General features: G+C 52.5%; 1 protein-coding gene across 2 annotated transcripts in view; it reads right to left on the bottom strand.

Moving 5' to 3' along the window:
* Window positions 1-303: 303 nt before the first annotated feature.
* Window positions 304-25,732, bottom strand: part of Sgsm2 (small G protein signaling modulator 2) — a 38,187-nt gene continuing 12,758 nt past the window's right edge. The window contains exons 3-24 of one of the 2 annotated variants that reach the window (XM_050128901.1): window positions 20,899-21,061; window positions 20,455-20,616; window positions 20,120-20,187; window positions 19,880-20,025; window positions 19,486-19,620; window positions 18,877-19,001; window positions 18,477-18,544; window positions 17,491-17,651; window positions 17,215-17,341; window positions 15,602-15,736; window positions 11,750-11,906; window positions 10,732-10,796; window positions 10,504-10,649; window positions 10,093-10,221; window positions 9,639-9,821; window positions 5,931-6,311; window positions 5,540-5,664; window positions 4,813-4,895; window positions 4,593-4,702; window positions 3,416-3,512; window positions 2,737-2,904; window positions 304-2,565 (exon numbers count right to left, since the gene is read on the bottom strand). In XM_050128901.1, the coding sequence (XP_049984858.1) occupies window positions 2,477-2,565; window positions 2,737-2,904; window positions 3,416-3,512; window positions 4,593-4,702; window positions 4,813-4,895; window positions 5,540-5,664; window positions 5,931-6,311; window positions 9,639-9,821; window positions 10,093-10,221; window positions 10,504-10,649; window positions 10,732-10,796; window positions 11,750-11,906; window positions 15,602-15,736; window positions 17,215-17,341; window positions 17,491-17,651; window positions 18,477-18,544; window positions 18,877-19,001; window positions 19,486-19,620; window positions 19,880-20,025; window positions 20,120-20,187; window positions 20,455-20,616; window positions 20,899-21,061 (3,023 nt within the window). In that variant the 3' untranslated portion in view covers window positions 304-2,476. The remainder of the gene's footprint in view (window positions 2,566-2,736; window positions 2,905-3,415; window positions 3,513-4,592; window positions 4,703-4,812; window positions 4,896-5,539; window positions 5,665-5,930; window positions 6,312-9,638; window positions 9,822-10,092; window positions 10,222-10,503; window positions 10,650-10,731; window positions 10,797-11,749; window positions 11,907-15,601; window positions 15,737-17,214; window positions 17,342-17,490; window positions 17,652-18,476; window positions 18,545-18,876; window positions 19,002-19,485; window positions 19,621-19,879; window positions 20,026-20,119; window positions 20,188-20,454; window positions 20,617-20,898; window positions 21,062-25,732) is intronic. The other variant, XM_050128902.1, reaches the window with a different exon arrangement.

Raw genomic sequence — 25,732 nt, 5'->3', positions numbered from 1 at the left:
ACCTGATGTATGGGGCCGGATGTACAGGATGGGCAGCAAGCCACTCAATTACACATGCTCAGAGCTCCTGCTCTCTAAGGGTACTCGCCAAAGAGGCAGTCATGAAGCCCAATGCACCAAAAGGCTGGCCCAACCCTCCAGAGACCCCTTTTGGCCATGGAGTCCCCTGTAGGGTCTATATGGGGGGGGGGCAGCTGACATTCTAGATGGGGCAGGGAGGGTGGGGTATAGAGGAGCCAGGTCACTCCCAGGTTGGTTTGCCAGGCCTTTGGTAAAGGTGGTTGCAGCGGAAGAATTCAACAATCACCCAGGTATAGAAACTGCGAGGGAGGGAGGAGTTTCCTAGAGGGCTTATCACGTCCCCTTGTTCAAGCTTCATGTGTCCCGATTTTTCCTGGCCTGCTTTGGCCATTAGCCTGTGCTGTCTTAACAGACTGGCCAGATTGCAAGGGCTGTGGAAGAGACTCCTTAGCTTTTGAGAAGCTGCCAGTAGACCGCAGAGCTCAGAAAGCAGGACTGACAGGGAGCTAACTCTGGGGCGGGGCGGGGGTTCTAACCAGGTCCTTTTCAGGCCTTCACAGGAGCTGTACCCTCTAGTCACCTGCCTGAGCCAGGCATCTCAGAGATGCGATCAGTGGGTAGCAAGGGGCTGTGAGAGCTGGCAGCTCGTGCCATTCCTCATTAGGTCTACTCGCCCTGCTAAGCTGGGTGAGGTGTGGGTAGGCTAGTGGGGACAGGGGAAGCCAAGGACATACTCCAACTACAGACTGGGGGCTCCATTGGTCAACCTAAGACAAGACCATGGTTCTGGGATAAGGTCTGTGGCATTCTGGGTAACTGACTTTCTAACTAGCCCATGCCATGAAGGCCCCTCTTTAGGAAAAAGTTTGGCTCTCTTACACCAGTCTTGCTTTTTTTGAAGCTCTTGGATCATGGCATGAACAGAACTATCCAACACATGACAATTCTATGTCCAGCTAGTACCACAAATAGCCATCAGGGCTTCAGGCATTGCCAAATACATTTTATTGGTCTATTATATTGAAGAGTATAGTTTCTGAGCAAAACAAAATCAACTGACCAACCAGATGAACAAACAAACAAAAAACAAAAACAAACCCTCAAATCCCCATACACTCTGCCCCGCACAGAACCAGAGTCACTAAGGCAGGCACACATTGGCCACCATGCTTGGTGGAGGCCAAGGAATCATGAACAAGGGTAGGCTGGCCCCGCACAGGCCGTGCAGTGCAGGGGCTAGGGAGGGCATTGCCAGATGCAGAACTGCTGGCCCTTCCTCATGTTTTCCAAATGCAGTAAGTCTGTGAACCTGGGTGACTTCTGGGCAGGAGCCAGGCAACTGTGGCCCCCAGGTCCCAGACAGAGCTTGCATGTGCTCGGGTGGTGGGGATGACAAAAGCAGCATGCCTAGGCCTTGGGTCAAGGGGTGTGCCTTTGGTGACACCCCTGCAAACTCCTCCAAAGGCCTTCTGGGTTTCCAGGCCTCTCAGCACCCCGAGAAGCATGTGGAAAGTCGAGCTGGCCTTGCTTCTCACCAGGGATGAGCTGAGAATACCCAGCAATCCCCCCTCCCTCAGCCCCAGGAACTCATAGATGTCTGGAACAGGTAACAGGTACCCTGAAGCTCAGAGGCTTGGCCTTGGAAGGAGGTTGTGACAGGATTGCTTTCCCACAGAATCTCCCTGGGATCCCTCTGGAGAGCAGGCAACACCCACCGCCCTCCATACCATACAGCGAGCAGATGTGCTACTTCTGCGCAGTCCTGGGGATTTCCAGTGCACAAAGAGGGCAGGGTGAGGAGTGGCACTGTACAGACATGAGTGGGGGGAGCTCATGGGGCTACTCTGGTGGCCAGAGACTATGGCAGTGCTGCTGAGGTGGGCTGCTCCCATCCAGGGCCCACATCTGGCTGCCCACGGAGTCTCAGGAGAGCATGAGAGACAGCCCAGTCTCCTGACCCCAGGACACATGCCTGAATAGGCGGCTAGTTGAGACCACAAAAGGTCTCAGGAGAGATATGGCACAGAGCTCCTTGCCCCATGCAACTCCTGCTAGATAAGGCTCAGTCCACTGTAGACCCCACTAACCTTACAGAGCCCCAGGTTGACTGGAAGAGGCATTGGAAACAGTCCAAACTGAGGCTTCAGGTGGCAGTGGGACTATTCTGTGGTTTGAGAGGGAAACAAGAGTAGTGGTCCCCCAAGGCGGTCACTCTCCCTGAGGCCAACCCTTCCCACCCAGTCATGACCTGCAGGCATCCTGACCCTCACTTGCCCTGTAGGGCCAGCACTGCCCATACTCACATCCCAGGCTCACAGTCACTTTGTTAGGTTACACAGCTGAGTGGGCAGGGTTGGCAGGGGTGGGGTAGGGGATGTGGGGTGAGGCAGTCTGGGCTATGATGACCTCGGCCGGCCTCTCCCTGCCGGAGCTCAGGGGCCTCTGGCTGCAGCTCTCACTTGTTGTCTATGAGCATCTGCACCTTGTGGACGAGGTCCCGGGCAATTCGCAGGATCTCCTGGGCATCATGGCGTTCAGCCCGCTCTGGGGGTAACATTGATAATTGTGGGGAGTTTCTATCTGCTATGCTCTTGACATCTGCCTACGGGGAAGGAACCCTGGAATTCCTGAAAACCCTCAACTCTGCCCAGTCCGGAACTTGGCCCCCATCCCTGCTGGGGGTAAGGGAGCCGGAACGGCTGGATCAGCTCATACCATTGAAGAACTTGATGATGTCGGTGAAGTCCATGTTGTTGTCACGTATAATCTCTCTGTAGGCCTCCACCAGGGCCAGGGCGATGAACAGGACAAAGTGCTCCGACGAGATGTGTTTGGCGGCCCAGATCACTTCCCACATTGCGAACACGTCCTCATACAGCAGCTCTGGGGACAGGAAAGAGCTGGCACGGGCCGGATTCTCCACTGCACACAGCCTGGCTCACCCGGCTCCAGAGCGGCAGGCATTTCTATCCCCTACCCCAGACCAAGACCCTGTCCCTTTCCTTGGTTATTTCTGCAGACTGTGTGTGGCACTCTCCCCACTTTTAGTGCTCAGAGAAGCTGAAGTTTGAACGAGGTTCAAGACCATCACCTGTGACAAAGCAAGCACTCACTGCCTGTCCTGTGGAGACCATGTAAGAACCATGGGTCCAGACAACCTTAGCAGAACTCAAGCTGGGCAGGGGCAGGACATAACAGTAAGCAGTGAAGTTAGAATGCCACTGATGGAGGGGAAGAGGGCTCTCCTGTTGCCTGACCTCAGTCCCATGGCTTTTTTTTTTTTTTAAGGTATTGATATGAAGCTGACACTGGCCTTGAACTCCTGATAACTCTCCTGTTGCAGGTCTGGGGTACTGGGATTAAACCATGATACCCAGACCCACCCACTTCTCACCTCTTTTAAAATCCAGCAGGAACCAGCGGTAACAGAAGTAGAAGTGGGTATAGTCTCCGTTTTGATGCATGAGCTCAAATAGCTCCGAGTCCAAGATCTCATGGTGGAGAAGAAGAGACACTGAGCTGAGCTGGTTCTCTGCCACCCTCCCACTGCCAGGGCTCTTAACCGCTGAGCCATGTCTCCAGCCCCAACTAATTAATTCAGCATTTGTATATATGTGCCTACATGTGCACATATGCACATGGTGAGCACACTGTTGTGTGCTGACCAGGGGACAGCCTCAGGTGTCTTCCACTGGTGCTACCCGCCTATCTCTGTTACTTTTTGGATACAAGGTCTGTCAGTGGCTAGGTTGTCTGGCCAGAGATGCCCAGGGATCTGTCTTCCCCTTCCCACACTAAGATCTTAAGCTACCGTGTGGCTTTAAAAGCAAAACTACTGGAGTCAAACTCAGCTCCTAACACATTTCTCCAGCCCTGCTGACTTACTTTATTTTTGTTTGAGATAGGTTCTCAGTCTGTGCCTAGGCTCACCTTGAGTTCACAGCAATCCTGATCTTGCCTCAGGCTCCCAAGTGGGGTTTCAGGCATGAATTATGATGCTCAGCTACTTTCATTAATACATACATGTGTAAAAAAAAAAAAAAAAAAAAAAAAGGGGGCTGGAGAAATGGCTCAGTGGTTAAGAGCATTGCCTGCTCTTCCAAAGGTCCTGAGTTCAATTCCCAGCAACCACATGGTGGCTCACAACCATCTGTAAAGAGGTCTGGCGCCCTCTTCTGGCCTTCAGGCATACAGACAGATTATTGTATACATAAATAAATAAATATTAAAAAAAATACATACATGTGTGTGTGTTTGTGTGAATTAATTTAATTAATTTTCAGACATCTCATGTAGTCAAGGCTGGCCTCAATTGCTGTGTAGTCAAGCTGGCCTTGACCTCCTTGCCTCACATGCCAAGTGCTGGGCACACGCATGTGCTGGGTAACAATGTTTTTTAAAATGAAGGATATCCAGCTATGGCTGGTGGTGCATGCTAATAATCCCAGCGCTCAAAGAAGCAGAGGCAGGAGGATTGGTGAAATAAAGCCCCTGTAAAGGATGTCCCTAGCCTTCCTGAAGCTGACCTGAAGTCTAGCCACGCCCAGCCCTCAGGCAGCTGTGTCACTCACCTGGATGAGGGAACGCATGTTGGCAAAGTGGGTGTCCATGGCACCTCCATTGGGGAAGTTTTGGCTCATCCTCTTCATGAGGTGGCTAAAGCAGCTGTAGGCCAGCTGGTCTGTGAAGAGATGGGAATGAGGCCCCTGAGACACCAGAACAGACTGGCTAACACCCCCACACCTTCTCGACCTGGTCATCATCCCCCTTCTCCCACACCCCATCGCTTACCGTCATCGAGGATGACCAGGAGAGGCGCCAGGAGGTCACACATACCCTGCACGTAGCCCACATCCAGATGCTCCCACACGTAGCTGAAATGCCAGGGGTGAACACTATGGCTGTGCCCTTCTCTTTCCACAACCCTGAAACACTTACTGAGGTTCTACCCTGTGAGGCAGTGGGAACTACCAATGGCCCCTGTCCCCAAGGCACTTTAGGAAGGGACTTGGTGAGGGAAACAAAGGCCACCATGGTTTGGTATGAAGGACAGGTAGTGAAAACAGGTAAGTGTCTGAAAGACCCTTGCGATAGGGTGGGGTGTGGGGTGCTGCAGGACAGCGCTCTAGACAGAGGATGCAGTGGGGTGTGGGGTGCTGCAGACAGAGCACTCTAGACAGGGTGCAGTGGGGTGTGGGGTGCTGCAGACAGACAGAGGATGCAGTGGGTGCTGCAGGACAGCGCTCTAGACAGAGGATGCAGTGGGGTGTGGGGTGCTGCAGGACAGCGCTCTAGACAGAGGGTGCAGTGGGGTGTGGGGTGCTGCAGACAGAGGATGCAGTGGGTGCTGCAGGACAGTGCTCTAGACAGAGGGTGCAGTGGGGTAGGTGGATATCATGGGGGCAGTGCTGCAGGGACAGTGCTCCAGAGGATGCAGGGAGACCTGATACAATACAATAGGTGAAACAATGGCCCGGCCCGGGTCTTCACATCTCCCACAGCCTGCCCCCAGTGGCACCTGCACATGATGTCTCTGAGCCTCTCGAGGTTGGGGGTCGTGAAGTACCAGTAGTTTCGGTCACATCTCTGCACATCCTTGTCTATGCGGTGCAGATTTAAGGCCACGGTGTCCAGTAATTCTATCTGGAAAAGTGGGTGTCCCTCAGAGGTGAGGCTAGCCAGCTCCTCCAAGCTTGGGGCAGGAGGTGGTGCCCAAAGAAAACCCAACAAGGACCCCATAGCTCTGAGAACAGAGGCCTCTTGGTGATGCTTGGAGAGCCCTTTCGGGAGAGCCACACCACCCACCCTCCCCTTGCAGTCAGTCCCCAGATTTAGCGTGTCAGGATTCCCTAAAACTGTCAGGATCCACCGACAGTTGTGTGAGGGAGCATCAGGGAGCATCCACGTACAGTATAGGCCGCAGCACACACAGCTGCGAGCTCCTCCCCTGCTTCAAGCTCACTGGCAGATGCACGCTGCTCCTGGCCAGGATCATGGGGCTCAGAAGTGTGGGCTGCAGTAGCTGGTTGTTCGGAGGAGCCTTCTTCCCCACCGCCGTCCTCTTCAAAGCCCACACTCTGTGCCTCGTCTAGGCTAGACTGGATGCCTGAGGCCACGGAGTAGTTGCGGGAAGAAGGCAGCCCGGAGTCTGGGGAGTCAAACTCCACAGATTGCTGTTCCGCAGCAGCCATGCTGGGAGTCCCAGCTGCTGGTTCCCGCTCGGGCTTTGGTCTGGAATCTTCGGGGTCCTGGGGTCCTGGGGGCTCTAGATCGTCCACAGAGATGAACACCTGGTGGAATAAGCAGATGGCGGTTCCATCCAACACTCTAGGGTCTTCCCGGATCAGAACAGAGCTGGGAAGGAGAATCTTCTTCATACTCCCTCCTCCTACCCCCACCTCCCAACACTATCCACCCTGGGCACCAAACCTGCTTCTATCCACCCAACCAAAAGGAGAAACGAGAAACAAGGCTTTGGGCAAAAAAGAAGACAGGCTGTGCCTGTGGCAGGCATGCCACAGCCTCCAGGGACTGCTATAGGAAGGGAGCAGAGTCCTCTGTGAAGTGTTTTCTGAGACAGGGTTTCTCTGTGTTGCCCTGGCTGTCCTGGAACTCGCTCTGTAGGCCAAGCTGATCTTGAACTCACAGAGATCCGCCTGCCTCTGCCTCCAGAGTGCTGGGATTAAAGGTGTGCACCACCATCCATGTTTTTTTTTTCCCAAAAGATTCATTTTTTTTTCATTATGTGTCTGTATGTTGGTCTTTGCACCTGAGTTTAGGCACTTACTGAGGCCAGAGACACTAAGAACCCAACTCAGGTTCTACAAAAGCAGTATGTCCCCAACCCTGCAGTATGTGATGTTAGTCAGGGAGCTGTCTCCATCCCCGAGGTCCCAACTCTTGAAAGCCCGCTTGAGCTTATTGTCATTCTACAAAGACCCAAAGTCACAAGGTCACAAAAAGCTTGGGAGAGCTGCCCTAGGGTCTTGACATGGCTGCTAGGACTTGCGGGGTAGGGGAAGAAGCAGCTGCAGGTTTTAGGAAAAGCAAGTTCTTTATTCTTGGTACTGAACGGTGAGCAGATGATACAAGAAACTTCTGTAGTAATACCAAGTCAGGCATGCCAATCTTCACGGTGCAGAGGAAACAATTCCCTGGTGGCCGGAGGCCCATCCGAGGGAAACACCCTCCGCGCTGCCTTTGTCTTCTTTTCTAATTGCACAGTGGAGTCAGAGGGATGCTGAATGCTTTCACTCTGGGTAAGAGACCTGGAACACTGGGTAAAGTCATACTTGTGAGACTCGGTAGCCCCACTAGCGCCCTCTCCAAAGCCACACTCTGTGATCACAGCACCATGATAGGCTTGGTGTTAGGTTTATGTACTTGTTATTACTGTGTGTGTGTGGTGCGGGTGGGGCTGCATGTTATTACTGTGTGTGGTGAGTGTGAGAGGTTGGGCTGCATGTTATTACTGTGTGTGTGGTGCGGGTGGGGCTGCATGTTATTACTGTGTGTGGTGAGTGTGAGAGGTTGGGCTGCATGTTATTACTGTGTGTGGTGAGTGTGCGGGTGGGGCTGCATGTTATTACTGTGTGTGTATGATGCGGGTGGGGCTGCATGTTATTACTGTGTGTGTGGTGAGTGTGGGGGTGGGGCTGCATGTTATTACTGTGTGTGTGGTAAGTGTGGGGGTGGGGCTGCATGTGCCACAGTGCACACAAGGCCACAGGACAATTGTATGGAGTCAATATCTCCTTTCGGGGATCAAACTCAGGTCATCAGACTTGTGCAGAAGCACCGACCCTGCTGAGCCATCTCACCCTCTCAGCCTCAGGCTTTTACAAAGTCTGCTCACGAGCAAGGGGTAAAGAACAGTGCATGGGAGAGGGTGTCCATCAGTTTAGACATTTAAAGAAATGTTTATTTTATGTATATGGGTGTTTTGTCCAGGTCTATGTCTGTGCATCACATGTATGCAGTGCCCATGGAGGCCAGAAGAGGGCACCAGATGCTCTGGAACTGGAGTCACAGGTGGTTATGAACAGCCATGTGGGTGCTGGGAACTGAACCCAGGAACTCTGGAAGAGTAGCCAGTGCTCTTAACTGCCACGTCACCTCTCTGGCTGGAGTTATATTCTTGAGTCCTGATCTACCTTATATTTTCTGTTAACATTCATAATTAGTAAAACATCAAGAACAAACTTTATCTAAAGACGCCTTTTCCTTCCTTCCTTCCTTTTTGAAATAGGTACTTAGGCAACCCAGGATAGCACTGACTCTGCTATGTAGCTAAAACTAGCCTTCACTTTCTGATCCAACTACTTCTGCGTCTAGAGTCCTGAGATCTCATATGTGTGACAGCAAGCCTGGCCTTTACATAGTAAAAAGTGATGGGTTTCACCATGGCATCTACACACTTATGTGTCATAGTTTAGAAAAAGACAGTTTTAAAAGGGGGGAAAAGCCACAGAATGATGGCTGGAGAGACGCTCAGTGGTTAAGAGCACTGGCTGCTCTCCAGAGGATTTGGGTGGATTCCCAGTACCCACAAGGTGGTTCTTGATCATCTGTAACTCCAGTTCCAGGGAATCTGATGCCCTCTTCTGTCCTCCACAGACACCAGAAACACATGTGGTGCATAGACATATGTGCAGGTAAAACACTCATACTCATAAAAATAAGTAAAATTTAAAACCAGAGCCACTTATAGGCTGGGCATTGTACACAACTTTAATCCCAACACTTGGGAGGCGAAGGCAGGTGGATCTCTATGCATTCAAGGCTACCGTGGTCTTTCAACAGTGAGTTCCAGAACTCCAAAGTGAGGCCCTGACTCAATAATAAATAAATACTTGAATATACAGGCAGAACATGCCTGTAATCCCAGCTAAGGAGGCTGAGGTAGGAGGACAGCTAAGGCCAGTCGAGATAGAAGGGGCTGGGGAGAGGAAAGAAGAAAGGAAGGAAAAGAAAAAGGAAAAAGAAATTCAGATCTGGGTGGGGCGGCAGCAGCGGGCTGTAGTACTGTCTGCTGTTCTTAGGGCAGAAAGGGAAGGAAGGGAAGCCATAGAAAGAGCATTCCACGAGCATTGCCACCTCTGCAGTTACTCCTATAGGGCGACAGAAAACTGCAGAGAAAGGACCCTGCCAGTGCACAGCAATGGCTCTCTAAGTGCTCCTCTGTTCTTCGGCCAATAATATTCCATAAAGCCTCTTCAATCAGAGGCATGGGATGGAGAAGTCTGGAAACAGAGGCCAGATACGGGATGCTCTAGCTCCGAGACGCTGATCTCACCAGGAGCAGATGCAGTACCAGAACTCGTGGGAACCCACAACTACTTTCTCTACAAGGAGGGAGAAGCTTCCCCAAATTCCAGGAGACCCACTTCCCCCTACTGTTCAAAAGCAGCACAAAGCAATGGCTTGTTTATTGGTGTGAAAGTACCAGAAGTTGCCCGTTCTTTAGTCGAAATTTTGAGGCATTGACACCTGAAGTCTTTGCCCAGGACCCAACTGCCAGTACTGGAAGATGGCCCCATGCGCAGGACCCTTGTGCCTGAGAGATTCGTGGGCCCCCCTAGCCCTCCCCACCAAGCCCTTCCCTCAGTCTGGCTCACATCATTGCTGATGGTGGAATCTCGGTGCACCAGGCGCTGCACGTGGCTGTCGATGCTGCTGCCCGAGGAGAACTTAGTGAGAGTGGCTGGATGAGCCTCCCGCTCCCGCTGCCTCACCACCACCTCGCAGGCCTTCCACTCTGCCAGCACCTGCTGGTACCTCGCTGCCACAGCTGCATCCACCTGTGCTCAGATGACACCATGACCATGAGGGGAGGGTGCCCAAAGGGCTCCTCCTCAGGGCTGGGCAAGCACTGGAACTCAGTTTAGAGGGGCCGCAGGAGGTGAGATGGCTGGACTGGAGCAGGCCCTCAGGTGAGGGCCAGGGGGCTGCTCCGCTACCATCTTCCCCTGCTGTTTCTAGCTAGCAGGGGCTGAGACTTCCGAGGCTCCCCCTCTGGGGTCATTTGCCCAGCTGCTAGTTCTTTGGCTCCGTCGGAGCAGGCTCCCTTACCTGCTCCATCTCCTTCTTGCTCATGCCAAATCTGTAGTGGCCAAGCAGGAAGGGCCAGACGTCTTTGCGAATCTCATGCTCCACACCACCATAGTACACCTGCCGCAGGAGCTCCAGCTCCTTGTAGTTCTGAAGAAGCCAGAGGTAAAGACTATGCAGCCTCCAGTTACTGTGGCCCAGCAGCCAAGCCACATCCCTGGGAGAGCTGGGCCTGGCCTTTAGCGGCTTTACTGAGCCCAGGCGCACCCTGCTTGGGGCAGCCATGTTCTCTTGTTCTGTGATTATAGCTTTAAGAGATCCATACCATGTTTTACCCCAAATGACCATTCAGTTTGGAGCAGGCAGCTACAGGTAACTGTTGCCTCCCAAGACCCCGCCCCATGCCTCTGCCCTTGGAAGCCCGGTTTGCACCTTTTTGTCCTTCTGATACTTGCTCCATACATCCTTGGTAAGGCCACCTGAGGCCCCAGGGGGCCTGTCTGGTGGGATAATGTTGTGATGCACCAGTGCTGACAGGTGGGTCCTCACTGTGGACAGGTGGCGACAGTAGGCTAGCCCTACAACGGTCAAGAAGGAGGCTGTGACTGAGTTGCTTCCCCACCCCCAGCCCCTCAGAGCCCCACCTCGCCACACACTCACAGCCATAGAAGGCCCGGGACACAATCTGCCTCTTCATGCTCTCACACAGCAGCCTGAGGGGCAACCTGTGGAAACATCCTGCTCAGAGGGGGCTGACGGTGTGTGCTGAGAGTGGGGTGTATAGCTTGGCAGTACAAGACTGGCCCCACCCTGCCGGCCATCCTTCATGTTGCTATTGGGGGTCCCGACTTGAACTTTGCTCCAGTGACTCTTTGTTTCTTTTTCTTTCCAAGACAGGATTTCTCTGTGTAGCCCTGGCTGTCCTAGAACTCGCTCTGTAGACCAGGCTGACCTCCAACTCACAGAGATCCACCTGCCTCTGCCTCCTGAATTCTGGGATTAAAAGGTGTGTGCCACCACCACTCAGCACTCCAGTGAATCTTGATATCCTTATGTGTAAATGGAGACACTTCAGGGACCCCAGAAATGGCAGTTTAAAAGTGAATTACAGGTGAAGGGGAATATTCAGGCAATGGTCCCAAAGTGTTCCCATGTTGCTTCATACAGGGTAGGACTACATGTTCCCAGACACACAGCCTGACAGTGGGATGATGTCCAGAACAGGAAGGTGACCGGAGTATGGTACAACCCTGGACAGTCACATGGTCCTCCCCTGCTTTAGGAAGGAGGTGGTATCACCCCATTTTGCAGGGGAGAAAACAGAGGTTTAGAAACACAGAAGTGACCTGGCAGTGGTGGTCCGCGTCTTTAATCCCAGCACTTAGAAGGCAGAGGCAGGTGGATTTCTGAGTTCAAGGCCAGCCTGGTTTACATAGTGAGTTCCAGGACAGTCAGAGCTACAGTGTGAAACCCTGTTTCAAACAAAACAAAAAGGAAAGACAGAGGCTCACAGAGACTCAGCAACTTGCTGATGTCATGTAGGTAACATAAATAAGATCCGAATCCAGGTCTGTCCAATTTAAAGCGGCCACCCTGACATGCCAGGAGGAGCTTGTAAGGCCGGGGATCCACGTGGCTATGCACTAACAGGAGGCTACTTCCCGTCCTTCCCACTCACCTGTCAGGAACACAGCTGCAATGACTGTGGGGGGTTGCGTATGGGGAGCTACCGGAGGAGCAGGAAAGGCAGAAGGAGCCCTGGCTACACAGGGGCTCTAGGTGCCAGGCCGTCAGGCTGGGTCCAAAACCCTGCATCTCAATCATGTCACCAGCATCTGAGGGCAGGAAGGGGCCAAGGTCAATGCCTGGTAGGCTTCCCCCCCAAGTGCCCTTGCAGCATGCCCACCTCTGCCCAGAGCTGCAGACAAAAATCACCCATTGGTGGAAATTCATAAGGTGGTGCCTGCCTGGTTGAGAACCCAGGGATGGAGACAGTGGGAGGGTGCGGGTGCCTGACACTGTCCAGCTTCCCCTAGCCTGGAGAAGGCAGAAGTGGCTTTTTCCATGTAATAGAATACTTGAACTGAGTTGTGGGTGATCTGTGTACCCACCTCCACCAATACCAGAGGACACATACTTTCCCAGAGTAAAGGCAAGAAGAGCAAAGGCCTCCACTAGAGAAACACTGCCAGTTAGCCCTGGCCTTTCAAGGCCCAGCCTGCTTCTCTCTCAGACACTCAGGAATGTATCTAGAAGCCTCAGTATCAATGACCAAAATCCCTGAGGGGACCTCAAAGCTATCTGTCTCACTACCCTGAACCATCTCAGATCTAGTGGCCAGTGGCTAAGTAGGAACAGTGCTTCCTGCCCAAACCAGACCCCCTGAGGCCTGCTCTGAGGGCACTCAGCTCTTGTGTGAGCTGGAATGGAGGGGAACTTCCCAGGGCTGGCAGGATGGAAGTAGTGTCTGGGCACATGACCCCAAAGGGCCGACACACCAGTCACAGCTGACCATGTGCAGCGTCATAGACAGAACCGTGGGCATGTCTGTATGTCTGTAGATGGCGCTGTCTCTGCCATCCCAGGTGATCTAAATTAGAACTGAGTCAAGACTCTTGAGAGTTTTTAGGGCCAGCGTCGGGTAGAAAACTGTTCAGGATGAATATCCGCCAGGAGCCTCAGAGATGAAGCGCAGTGAAGGTGGGAAGAGAGAGACTGGTGTCACCTCGAGGGAGGGAGGTGCAGGGAGAGTGAGGGGTAAGGAGCTCTGTGTGCTGAGGTCTTTCAGCAAAGGTTCTCTAGGTAAACTTGGCAAGAGACCCTGACTCCCCAGTCTGCAGGCCCAGGCCTTATGATTTTGGATAGCCAGACTCCAGCTCTGGGTGTGCCTTGGTGGAGAGGGCTGAGCGGATTTCCCTCCAGTCCCCTCAAGGGCTGCCCTGCCTTGTCCCCCCAGACCCACAGGTAGGATTGTGTCAGTGTCTGGCCCTTCAGCTCCACCAGGAGGTAAATTAAGGGAATATACTTGGTAGGGGGCTGCGGCTCTGGGAGTGAGGGGTCGCAAGCCATGCTGAAGACTTGGGGAAGAGCGGGGAAGGATGGAGCAGGTAGTGGGGCTGGGCACCTAGCTCATCTGCAGCAGGCAGGAAGTCAGTTGCAGGAGGAACCGGGGTGAGGGGTAGAGGTGGGTGGGCGGGGAGGAATCAGCTCAGCCAGGCAGGCAGCAGGCAGCAGGCAGGGATGGCAACAGGCACAGAGGGTGGAGGATGGGCACAGAGGGAAACAAGCTCATGCCCAGAAAGCTGGGCCCAACCAAGGCACATCTCCTGGGTCAATGCTCTTCACCTTAATTCTCCAGGAAGGAGCTGAACCAGCCAGCTTTGCACACGCTACATGTACTGACAACCCAGTGCAGACAGCTGGAGCTCTGGGGTGACGGGTGAGGGGCTGGTGAGGCAGCAGGCTGGACAGGGGTCTGCTGGGTCAGCTTTGACTCTGCCCTCTCCTCTGAGCATGAGGAAAGTATAAAGCAAACACTCAAGGTGGGCGAACCCCACAGCCCCTAGGACTCCGAGTGAAAGGTGCCTGGCCTGGAGCAGAATTAGAGTGAACAGCATCTCTGCTCAGTAGGGGGCAGTGGGAAACGGAGGGGGGAGGGAAGAGACCTGGCCGCCCCGCCACTTGAATCACATGCACAAGTCAAGCATGTTGCAGGCCTGAAAAAGCAATGGCTGCAGAACTCAACAGTGTTGTCATTATGGACTGGAGTGCAGAGGGGAGCTCCCATCCTCCATCCCTACTCCTCACTTCCCTAGATCTTCTTCTCATACCTATGCCCTTCCCCCAATTACTGGGAGCACAGGGGATAGACTGTGGGTTCATCTAGTCCCTCAATTCTACAAAAGGATACCCAGATGACTTCCAAGGCCTCTGAACTCCATGATCTTGGAAATTTGATCTTAGACGCTTCAGTCCTAATACTAGTCAGTGGGCTTTGTTTTTCTTCTGAGATCTCAAGTTGCCTGGGTTAGCTTCAAACTCATGTAGCTAAGGCTGATCTTAACCTCCTAGGCCCTCCTCCCCTACCCACAAAGTGCTGCGATTACAGGTGCGCATGCCGATCCACCCAGAAGTCAGTGGCCTTTCTACTGCCAAGAAGTTGGTCTGCAGGGCAGTGAGTTCAACAGTCCCACACTACTCAAGGCCAGTTAACCTGTAAACAAGCTGTGTTGTTCAAGTCCATGGCACAAAGAGCCAAGTGGCAAGTGTGTGTTAGTAACCTAAAGAGTTGGGTATTCCACGGCCTACAGGACTGGGAAGGAAGGCAGACCTGTGGCAGGAAGAAGAGCAGCTGGCATGACTGGCTGAGGGGTGCTGGGTGTGTTCTGAGCCATGGGCCTGGCTGGCAGGAATAGGAGTCATTATTACTGGTTGAGTGACTTGGCTGTGCCCCTTAGCAGAACTCTGTAGAAGTGTAAGGAGAGAATTAGAAGGAACAGCATCTCTGTAAGGGGTGTAATATATTAGGCTCCCTCTGTAAGAGCGAGAACCAATTAACTTTGTGGCACAAACGCGGTGGGGACTGGGGAACTCCCTAGCATCCAAGGGCTAGCCTAGTCTCTGCTTCTCTGTCCAGCCTTCCCTGGAGCCCTCTCTAGCCCTCATAGGACCCTGATTGATGGTTCTCCAAAGAGTGGGGCTCCTCACCAAGACAGCGGTCTTAAAAAAGAATTTGGTGGGCAGATAAATGCTGGGACAATACTGTGCTGTGCTGTTTCTAGGGAAGGAGATCCCTGCCACCATGAATGTTGGGGTCCAGAGTACAGGACACGCAGGTAACATCACTGACATGATACCTAGCACCAGTGAGAAAACTGAGCCTGGAGATGCTGAGATACTTGTTCAAACCCATACAGTGAACCAGGGGCATGTGGGGCAGGGAGCCTGGACCTGGACCCCCGTGCTAAGTATGTCTAGCTTCATGCTCAAGTAGCAGGTCTTCATGCTAAAGCACTGTAGCCCTCATGCATGCTGGGAAGGCCAGTCCTTGGGGGTCTCTTCTCACGATGACCCTCACCCCTCACCTGTCCTGTCCAGCTCCTACCTTTACTCTGTCTTGCTAAGTCAGAGTTAGAAGCATAGAAGTAGCTGGCCTCTCCTGTCAGCAGGAGAGAAAGACAGACCACCATCTGGTGTCTGCAGGGCGTGACTGGCAGGAACAGGGAGCGGCTCTGAGAGCCATTCAGGCCCCCAAGCGGGTCTTCAGAGAGCCTGCCCTCCTCCCCAGTGCTTTCTCAGGATAAAGCAGCTCTCCTCAACCGAACCATTTGCTCTGCAGTCCCCTCTTCTTGCCAGTACCTATCTGGCCTGCCTGTGTCCTCACTGATCTGCCTTGTGACAAGGAAATGGCTCTGCGTGCAAGTCCCCCTAATGCCAACACTGCTGTGTGAGCCCCTGCAGTGGGTGGCAAGTGGGCCCAAGGGGGTCAGGGTAGAGGACGAGGTGAGTCAGGGTGGGGAGGGATAAAAACCTTTCATCAGATTGGGAGCTGTGAGGTTCCGCGAGCAGATCATTGAGAGCATCGCGTGTAGTTTATCCTCCTCTTCCTCATCATCGTCCACCGAGGCCGCACGGCTGGCCGCTAGGTGGTGGTAGTTAATAGTGACTGCTCAAAGAGAATAGCGAGAGAGGCAGAGGCATGAGGACCCTAGTCCTGGGCAGGAGAGACCATCGGCCCTCCTGGAGGTGAAAGGTGTGGAGAACCTGCAGGGCCTTGAGGAGGGAGGGGGTGGGGGTGGGGTGGTCTAAGAACCTTCTGCTGGTTATCAGGAGAGGACGAGAGGCTCAGGGCTAAGAGGTGGCTACAGAGCTCCACTGTTTGTAGGGGTCCTCTCTAGGAAGAACAGAAGAAAGGTGTGTATGTGTGTGCATGCATGTGTGCATGTGTGTGTGTGTGTGTGTGCTCGCTCGCGCACGCACGCTTGTGTGAGTGCACCTAGAAGATCACCAGTCCTGACTAAGGTTGGCTAGGACTCTGGCCAGATGGATCCCAATCTTTCTTTAGCTGCTGTCATGGTCAGGCTGAACTTGACTTAGAGACAACTGCAAGCCCCTCATTTAGAGCATAAATTCAACCTTATTCTTCCAGGTCCCCTCAGAGCCATCCTTGAGGAGTGGGCGTCACTCAGCTGAGTTTCAGCTCCTGCTGCCTAGCTCACCCTCTAGGGAGGAAAGAGGGCCTTACAGTGGTGTGACCACAATGGAACGTGTCACGACTGAAGGAGGGAAACAGGCTGCAAACCAAAACCAAGCCAAGCCTGAGGTGAAATGCCAGGCCACAGCACCGTGGCTGTAACTCGCTGTCTCTTGTCTGGCACGTCTGGGAGGAATAGAGGCCCCCAAGCCCAGGTCCTCCAAGACTGTTGGGCCATTACAGCGATCTGCATGAAGCCTGAGTCATCTGCCCATCAACAAAGACGTGTGACTATGGACAACTTTTTGGCACAAGTTAGGAAATGCAGGGAGGGGTAGGTGGTCTGGGTGGCAACAATCCACTGTGGACTGACAGAGTCCCTGCCCTCATCTTCAAGACATGCAAGTCTGATACAGAGAAATGCACAGGTGGTGGAGTCACCGAGCAGAAAGAGCACCGATGTGGAGGTACTTCGCCATAGACGCCCCAAGGCCCAGGTGCACTGTGGGGCCCTCAGAGCCCAGCCACCTCAGATTCCAGCCCTCAACATCCGCATTCTAGGCTTCACCCTCTCCAGATGCAGCCCCTGCTTCTGCATCAGGAGTTGGCTTGAGGGCTTTGGCTCTGGAAGTGAACTTGCACTGTACCCAGGCTGCTTTGTTGAGGCTAGGTGGTGGGGCTGAAGAGGGCTGGAGACTTTCCCACCTTCTATTAATATTTCTAGTCTTTCTGCATCATGGCATGAAATATGACTAAGGAACTTGTATGGTGATGCCTGGGTCTGCTGAGCTGAGAGCCTCAGGGTGACTTGGGGGAAGACAGCTAGGCACAAGACGGGGATGATCTGCAAGTTAAAGTGATGAAGCCCTTGTCTTAACCTGCCTGACCCAAATGACACAGTGCTTCCACACACCCTGAGCATTCGTCACAGGGAACGTGGGGACACTCACTGTGCTCGTGCCTGTGCCCAGGGTAGATGATCCGGAACACATATTCTGTGGCCCGTCCTACACCGAGCTCCTCCATGTCGACCGACCGTATGCTACTGCGTTTCCGTAGCTTGGGGAAAACCTTGCCCTGTGGAGGGAGCTGGGGTCAGCTTGTCCAGTGCACAATCCCACCCAAGGTCCCACCCAAAGCTGTTCCTGAGAACTGTGTGCTGGAAAGGAAGAGAGGAGGCCTTCCTTCACCCAGCCCTGCACCCAGAGCCTCCCCTGCCAAGGTACCTTTCCCTGCTGGGTCCACAGCGGGGGCTCAAGCTGTCCACGAGGCAGCAGCCCATTCTCCAGACATGACAGAAAGGACAGCAGGTGTCCTCCCTGTGGGAAGTGCAGTGGCGGCCTCTGGATGCCATCCTGGCTCACCAGCACAAGCGTGCCACCGCTCTCTGGTGGGGGTGAATGCCCGCAAGTGAGGCTGGGGCCCTTCTTGAGACCTCCCGACCCCATCACCCTGGCCCAACTGGTGAGTTTTCCCAGGCTAGGAAGGAGGGTAGACAGGCTAGAACATGCCTTGGGTGCTTCCCTCATAGGAACAGCAGAGGCAGCCAGAGGGTTCAGGGGATAAAGATGCCTACTGCAAACCTAACAATCTGAGCTTCATTCCCATCCCTGGGACCCACATGAGAGAGGTGACTCCTGCAAACTGTCCCCAGGTCTCCATGTGTGTTTTGGTGCAGGTGTGAATGTATGTACTTACACACATACATACACTAAATAATGTCCAAAAAAACAAAAACAAAAACAAAACAAAACAAAAAACAAACAATTGAGGCCAGAGAGTTTGGTTTAGTGGTTTGTTGCTTTTGCAGAGGACCCAGGTTCAGTTCCTAGCACCCATATGGTTGCTCATAACTATCTGTATTTTAGTTCTGGGGCCCCAATGCCCTCTTTTGGCCTCCATAGGCACTAGGCACACATATGATGCATATATATATGTATATATATACACACACACATGTAGGTGAAGCATCCATACACATAAGTTTTTTTTAATAATTTAAAAATTAGAAAAATGAGGAGAGTGGGAGGGCTGGGAGTGTGCTCAGTGGTAGGACACATGCTTAGCCAGATAGTGCCCTGAATTTGATTCCCAACACCGCAAAACAAGGACACTGGGAAAGACACAGTACGTCTGACAGACCCAATGCACAGTGCACAGCAAGGAAGCACCTGCCCTCCCTCCCCTCTCGGCCTCGGTCGAGCAGACTCACTTTGCTGGTGGCAGTGGATGCAGACGATCTGACTGAAGGGCACCACCAGGGCATAGTCCCAGTACACACTGAAAAGGAATCATAGGTGTTACTATGCTCTCAGACTCGCCTCTGTCACCCCCTGGAACTGTGTTAGACAGGCCAGCGCTGTCCCTCTAAGACAGAGCCTGGGATTCTTTGCCATGCAGCACCCGGCTTGTGCCAACCCCTCCACGGCCAGGAGTGGCTCAGTCTCAAAGGGCTTGGGAATCACTCAGGCAGCCTCTCCCTGTAACTCTTGGCACTGAATGAGGAGTAAGGCTTGGCCCTTGGAGCCTTCTTTGTTTCGCCATCCCCTCCCTGGAGCCACGCTTCCGTTCCTTTCCCTGCTTCCTGAGAGCATGTATAAAAAAACCTCTACCTCTTTTCTAGCTCCGAGTCCCCAAGAGTCCCGTTCATGAGTTGGTTGGGAGTCCACTTCAGGGTCAGGTTCTCTGCAGACTGGTGCAGGGAGAGGTAGCCAGGGACCGCCTCCATGTCCTCCTTCTATAGGGAAGAGATACACCAGAAAACAGACAACATGGGCCGGAGAGTCTCACCGGATGGCCCATGAGAATGAGCCCAAGAGGGAACACATCAGGCCAGCAATGGAGTCCTGGGGCTGAAGGCTGGGCAAAGCAAGGATGAACAGAAGCTATATTTAAATGTCTCTTCTCAGTTGGCTTAGTGCCATTGGCTCTGTCCTGTCAGCCTGAGTGCCAGGTGTGCCACTGGCCAGCCACACCCATGCTGGGCATTCACTCTGCCTGCTGGCTGCCATCCTAGGCCTGGACAGCCTGGGTTTCAGCTAGCCAGAACAGATGTCATTCCTGTCTCCTGCCAACTCCAAGCTGGGCATGAGTCATATGACAACACAGGATGGGTATGATGGCATCCCCTTCTCTCTGGTCAAGTTCTGTAGCAAAGAAACTGGTTCTGGACCTGCTAAAGAGGGCAGTGAGGGAGGACTGGAGGCACAAAGCATTCCTACCGGCTGCACCAATACGTTGTTCTTGCCGTAGAGCAGCCGAGTTCTCGAGTTCTGGTGCAGGGACTCCACGTACTCTCGGGCGCAGGCAGCTAGCCGGTCTTCAGAAGCACCGCCACTAGAGTGGCGCTTCCGGATCTGCCAGGAAAAGACACGGCTCAGGGCCCACCCTGGCAAGGCGGTCTTAGGGCTGAAGAATCTTCAGGCTCCCATGCACTATGGCCCTCTCTAGCTGACTCTTTGCTACCCTTTACTCTCTAATCAACAGTAGGCATGGGCTACTGGCATTTATGCAAGTCCTAGCATAGGCAGAAAGTTCTCTTAGGTGGCTGCTACCGGGGGGCTCCTAGGTATAGTCTGAGGAAGTGAACACAGAGGTGGGGAGAAGGATACTAACCCCCAGGGCAGGGCGCTTTGCTGGGGAGTCCTGGCGATTAGCGGGACCCCGGATACGATGCCTCTGGACTAGCTCATCAGCAGAGGGGTCAGTCCAGTAGTGATCAGCTGTCTTGAGCTTTGTGTATTCCAAGGCACAGGGTCCCACTATGGAGACAGTGGTGGTTAATCAGCTGGGGTTCTTTCATTACCCACTCCTCACCCCATTGACCAACACAGGCCTCTAAGTCTTCAAGCTCACCTAGGAGACAGGCCAGGACTGGGCCAAACACGGGGTCTGCCAGTAATGCTTCCTTCTCATAGTACTTGCTGCCAAGAGGAGACAGAGACAGGTGAGTACCAGGGCTCCTGGACCCAGGCAGCAGAAGCATGCCCAGGGATCAGATTCACGTCAGTCACCGAAGGATGAGTCAATAGCTTGAAGTGTTGTAGGGTTCTTGGTGAGGTCTAAATTCTTGGGGTGCCAAAAGAGGGCAGGAGGCATGCTTCCAGACTGCTGCGGGCTATTAAGAATGTAGAGGGATGAGGCTGAGGTGGACCGAGGAAAGGACCAGTGCGGGGGAGGTAGGCAGTCACCTGCAGTTTTCGGCCAGGTACTGTACAACCCTGTCCAGAACTTTCTCCATGAGTGCTGTGCGTACCCATATGTGTTTCAAGGCCTGTGGGCTGAGAGCTGGGGCCTTCCCGCTGGTTGAGCCCTGTTTCCGAAGGGCTTCTTGGCTGCCTCCTGAGGGTTTCCTGCAAAGAGAAGAGGCGAAGGTTTCAGAAGCACAGGCCCCAGCGTGGTTGCTCTGAAGTGACAACAGGAGTTCAGCGTGCGTGGGCTGAGACAGGGAGCTGGAGTGGGGAGAGGGTATGGAATCTGCAAAGGGCCAACCCCCACTCTCAGGCTGGCCCCTCGGCCAAGTACCTGTATAAGACAGAGACCAGGAAGCCTCCCTTTAGGCAGGCTGTCTGGAAAACAGTAAATGCCAAGGATAGAGTAGAAAGGATGTTGGGAGGGGCCGGCTCAGGCCTCACCTGCCCTCTGCTTGTTGCTGCAGCTCCTGCACCTTGTGGCAAATCTCTGCAGCCACGGGGCATGTCTTCCCTACTTTGGTGAATAGGGCTGCCATCTTGTCACTGCGCAGGAAGCCAGCGGCGCGGCGTCTTAGCTGATGCAGGAGGCAAGCCTCCACGGCACCTGGGCCACAAAGTCAAACAGTATCTGAACCTGGGTTATAGGTTACCCTACCTGACCTTCTCTACTCTCCCAGAAGCCTCTCAGCCAGCAGAGGCAGAACTCAGTAGTTTATCACTGAGGGAAGCCCAAACATCATGCCAACCTCCTTGTTCACACTGTGCCTCTTGAATTCCTTCTGGCAAACTTGGATAAAGTGTTAACCCATCTGAGGAAGGAGAAATCCCTTTTGCCTTGGAACCACAGTATGCCTGTAGAGAGGCAGGGGCTGGGGCAAGCTTTGAATTGTGCTGGAAGTAGGGGTAGGGTAGGACAAAGAAATATATCTTGATGTCCCTCCAACACTTTCCATCCTGTCCTTCTGCCCCTAAGCCCATGGTGGACTTGCAAAGCTGTCACGTGCCAAGCTGCTCCTCTCTCTTGCCTGGTGCACACATGCCTTCGGTATGCAGTGCCATCCCAGTGGGCTGTCAGGAGCAAAGCTGCTCACTGGAGCAGACATGAATGTCTCCGCCTGACCACAAGGACAGAGACGGCACCTACAGGAAGAGGATGCAGAACACACGCGGCCCAGCAGACCTTCCTGAGAGCATGGTGACGTGGTTGCTAAGGAACAAGGCTCTGAGGAAGCTGAAATATTGATGAAGCTCTGCTCTCCCAGAAGCCTCTTGATTATTTATGAGCACAGCAGCTGAGAGTAAGAGATTTTTCTCCCTTCAGCACTTGAAGGACTCCCCTTAATTCATTCATGTTTTCAGGGGCCATGCTTAATCTCTCCCTCTGGATCCTGCTTACTACTGAGACCCCACAGGAAGGAAAGAAGGCTTGGCAGGGAAAAGTAAAGAGCTGGCCTTGGCATGTACAGATTCTAAAAACAGTGGCGCACATGTGTGGTAGACAGTGCCTGGCCATTACTGAAGCCAAACTAAGCAGTACTGGGGACAGAGAGGTAGACAGCCTAGGGTCTAAGACTGGCATAGTGACCCCATGCTTCTGGGAAACCTGGTAACTGACTTCATGCTCTAAGCCCCCGCTTTGTCACCTGTGCAATGGGGTAGACTTCTTAGGACTGGCGTGATGACATGAGATGTCATGTGAAACCCCCCCCTTACCCACGATCTGACTATGGGGAGGCACAAGCCCATGTCTGTTCCTGACTCCTCACCCTCCCTGTTCAAAGGTTGTTCGATAGCCAGTAAGAGCCAGGGTGGTAGGACCTGGATGCATGTGAGGACCACGGGTTGCCCCATAGGTGGGTAAAAGTGATGTTTTCTTTGATGGGGAAACTGGGGCTCTGTCAAGGTTTTCTTTTCAGTTATTTAGCTTGAGCATGTACACCTGTGTTGAAGCCCTAAGCGGAAGATGGATACCCTCCTCCATCACTCTTCACCTATTCCTCTGGGACACAGTTTCTCCCTGAACTCAAGGCTTATGTTTTCTAGAAGTGCTGGTTTGAATGAAAATGGCCCCCATAGACTCACAGGGCGTGGCACTATTAGGAGGTGTGGTCTTGATGGAGGAAGTGTGTCGCTGGGGGCAGGCTTTGAGGTTTCAGATGCTCAAGCCAGGCCAGTGTCCCTCTCTCTTCCTGCTGTTTTTCAGCTAATTCTCTAGCACCATGTCTACCTGCATGCCATGCCATGCTTCCCGACATGACAATAGACGAAACCTCTGAACTGTAAGCCAGCCCTCAATTAAATGTTTTCCTTTATAAGAGTTGCCATGGCCATAGTGTATCTTCACAGCAACAGAAACCTTAACTAAGACACTAGACTAGGCTGAAAGCTGTCCTCCTGCCTCCACTGTCTTAGAGACGGGCCACAAGCACACTCGGAACGCCTGGCTAGTTACATCGGTGCTGGGATCCACACTTTGCTCCTCCTGCCTGCACATCAAGTGCTCCTATCTGTCGGAGCCATCTATCCTGCCCCAAGATTGATTTGGTTTGTTTTTTGTTTGTTTGTTTGTTTGTTTTTGGAGACGGGATTTTTCTGTAGCTTTTGGAGCCTGTCCTGGAACTCACTCTGTGGATCAGACTGGTCTCACAGAGATCTGCCTGCCTCTGCCTCCCAAGTGCTGGATTAAAGGTATGCGCCACCACTGCCTGGCTCCCAAGATTGTTTTGATTAGCACAATCAGGACCTAAAACTTGGACTCAGGAAATAACTACTAATTTATTTTAAAGGCAAAGTCTCATGAAGCCCATATTTTTCTCAAATTTGCTAAGGTAGCAGAGTCTGGCTTTGAACTCTGAGATCTTCCTGCCTCCACTGCCCAAGTGCTGGGATTCCAGGCACGCACCATGTGTGGCAAATAATTACTTCTCACATAGATATTTTCCACCTGTTTTTCTATCTTCATTTAAGCAGCTAATAGGCAGTTACTGTTTTCCTATAAAGGATTTTTGTTTGTCTTTCTCTTGGACTGAAGTCAAGAAGGGAGGGGGCCCTGCGGGCTTCTGCTGGCTCAGTGACAATACCCCAGTGGTCGGAAATGGGCAGACTTCTTGCTCCAGCCTTGGAGGCTTTTGTTTTAGAAGCACATCTTTTCTTTCCCAGGGTGGTCCAACATCTGTGCACATGTGTATGGAGACTTGGTGTCACTTAAGTATCAAGCATACAGGAAATCTCTGGCTTAAGTGTTCACGTGCTCCACCTCACGGCTAACCCTGCTCTCTGGGATCGTGTGTGGCCCTGAGGTGTCCAAGTGAGTGTTCCCAGCCTCAGTCTTTCAATCTAGGGCTGCTGCAGCTACAGATCTGTGTTTGTGGGAGGCTAGTCACCACTTCCTGATGTTGAATATGCCACAGTGGCAGCAGATAACACCAGTCCTGCAGGGAGTCATGTGCCCCAGTGATGCTACTAATTGTGAGGATAATGAGTTATTAGCCTTCCCACCTTCCCCAAGCCACTGCAAACACAGCCAGGCTGGGAGCTGGGGAGTGGCCACCCCATTTGGCATCGCCCGCCCTGCCAGCAGCCTTTCAGCACAGGAACAAGTTCTCCTGAGAGCCAGCAGAAGCAGAGCTCAGCAATTAGCACAAGGAGGGATTGCTGAGGAAAGCCCAAACAGAACGCCCATCGCCTGGTTCGCACCGTGGCTCCTGAATTCCTTCTGGGAAACTCAGGCAAACTGCCAAGCCATATCTGGGGAAGGAGGAATCCCTCTCACCCTGACAGTCTTCAGGGACCTGTGAGGCCAGGTGTTCTTGGCCTAGTTCCATACGCTCCCTCACCAATGATTGCCGAAACTAGAGAATCCTTCCCCATTCCCACAGCAGAGATGAAAACGTGACTGTGTGCAGCATGAAGGCAAAATAATAGTGATTAAAACAGAGAACTATTGCCTGGAGGGGCTTGTGGAGAGGCTTCTTGGGCTCCAAAAATGCATTGAAATTATGTATAATTTGAATGTAAATTTCTGGTTTGTCTTACAATGCTTAAGTGCCCCTATGCCCCGGGTATGGAATCAATGACTTTCAGCTTCTAAAAGAGGGTCCAGACACCAAAAGGATTAAGAATCTTTGCTCTGGTTCTTAAGTTTATTTATTTGTTTATTTAGTCCAGCAAGGTGACAGTCTTTAATCTCAGCATTCAAGAGCCCAGGGCAGGCAAAATCTCTGATTCAAGGCCAACCTGGTCTACATAGTGAGTTCCATGGTCAGCCAGGGCTAAGTAGTAAGACCCTATCTCTAAAAAAGAAAATAAAAGAAAACAAAACCTATTTCTTTTATACTTATTTAATGTGTCGGAGAACAACTTGCACTAGTCACAATCCGACTAGGGAGCGCATATATTTACCTGCTGAGTCATTCTGCTGGCCCCACACTCTGAGACTTTTGAGTTGGGTAGAAAGTCAAACTAGATTCTACCTTGTTCTGAATTTGCTCCCCAGGGAAGGCCTTTTACAGACAGACTGAGTAGGACACTGTGGAGCCCCATCCCCCTGGGTCAAAGATGTGTGACCTCATGCCCAAATACATCAGGCAACTCCAGGTCCTCACTGCCTGAAACCTGCCCCTGATGTAGGGGTTATACAGATCATCACAGGACTAAAGTACTAAGTAAGCTACAAGGCGGTCCCCCTGCAAAGTGAGCTGTCTGAGTTCTGGGCATTCAGCCAGGGAGGCTTCAGGGCACTTTGTCTCAGGGAATCCTAGCACCATGTGGATATACCATAAGATGACAGCCCTGGCATCTTTTGGCTCATTTCATTTGAGAAACGCATGTACTAGTCAATAAATCCCAAGATATAAAGGCTTGGACAAATAAATTAAAACAAAAATAGAAAATAAAAAACAAAAAAATCTAAGGGGGGGCATACAAAATTACAAAATAAAAGGACACAGAGTTAGAGAGGGAGCTGCGACTTGACAGGCATGACCCTCTCACTAGCTTCATCTCTGGCGGCTTTTAGAGTCTGGTCAGATGATCCCAGAGAGCCTTCTCAATTGTCATCCATCCTGTCACACTGAGGAAAGCTTGGAGAGAGCAGAAGTACAACTAAATTTAACTCTAGCGTCTTGCTGCAAACACTCACTAAACGCTGATACTGTCCTAAGGAAAGCTAAGGACCAACAGGCTGGACCAATCTGAGAAGTTCCTCAGGTCCTTAAAAGTTATGGAGCTTAGAAAATGCTCCCTGGAGCTGGACAGCATAGTGCTAATGGAGCCT

This window comes from Alexandromys fortis, unplaced genomic scaffold (assembly GCF_014885135.2).
Source record: "Alexandromys fortis isolate MF-2015 unplaced genomic scaffold, M_Fortis_MF-2015_v1.1 scaffold_80, whole genome shotgun sequence".
Lineage (NCBI taxonomy): Eukaryota > Metazoa > Chordata > Mammalia > Rodentia > Cricetidae > Alexandromys > Alexandromys fortis.
The sequence above is the reverse complement of the archived record's forward strand: the minus strand, read 5'-3'. Positions and strand labels throughout refer to the sequence as shown.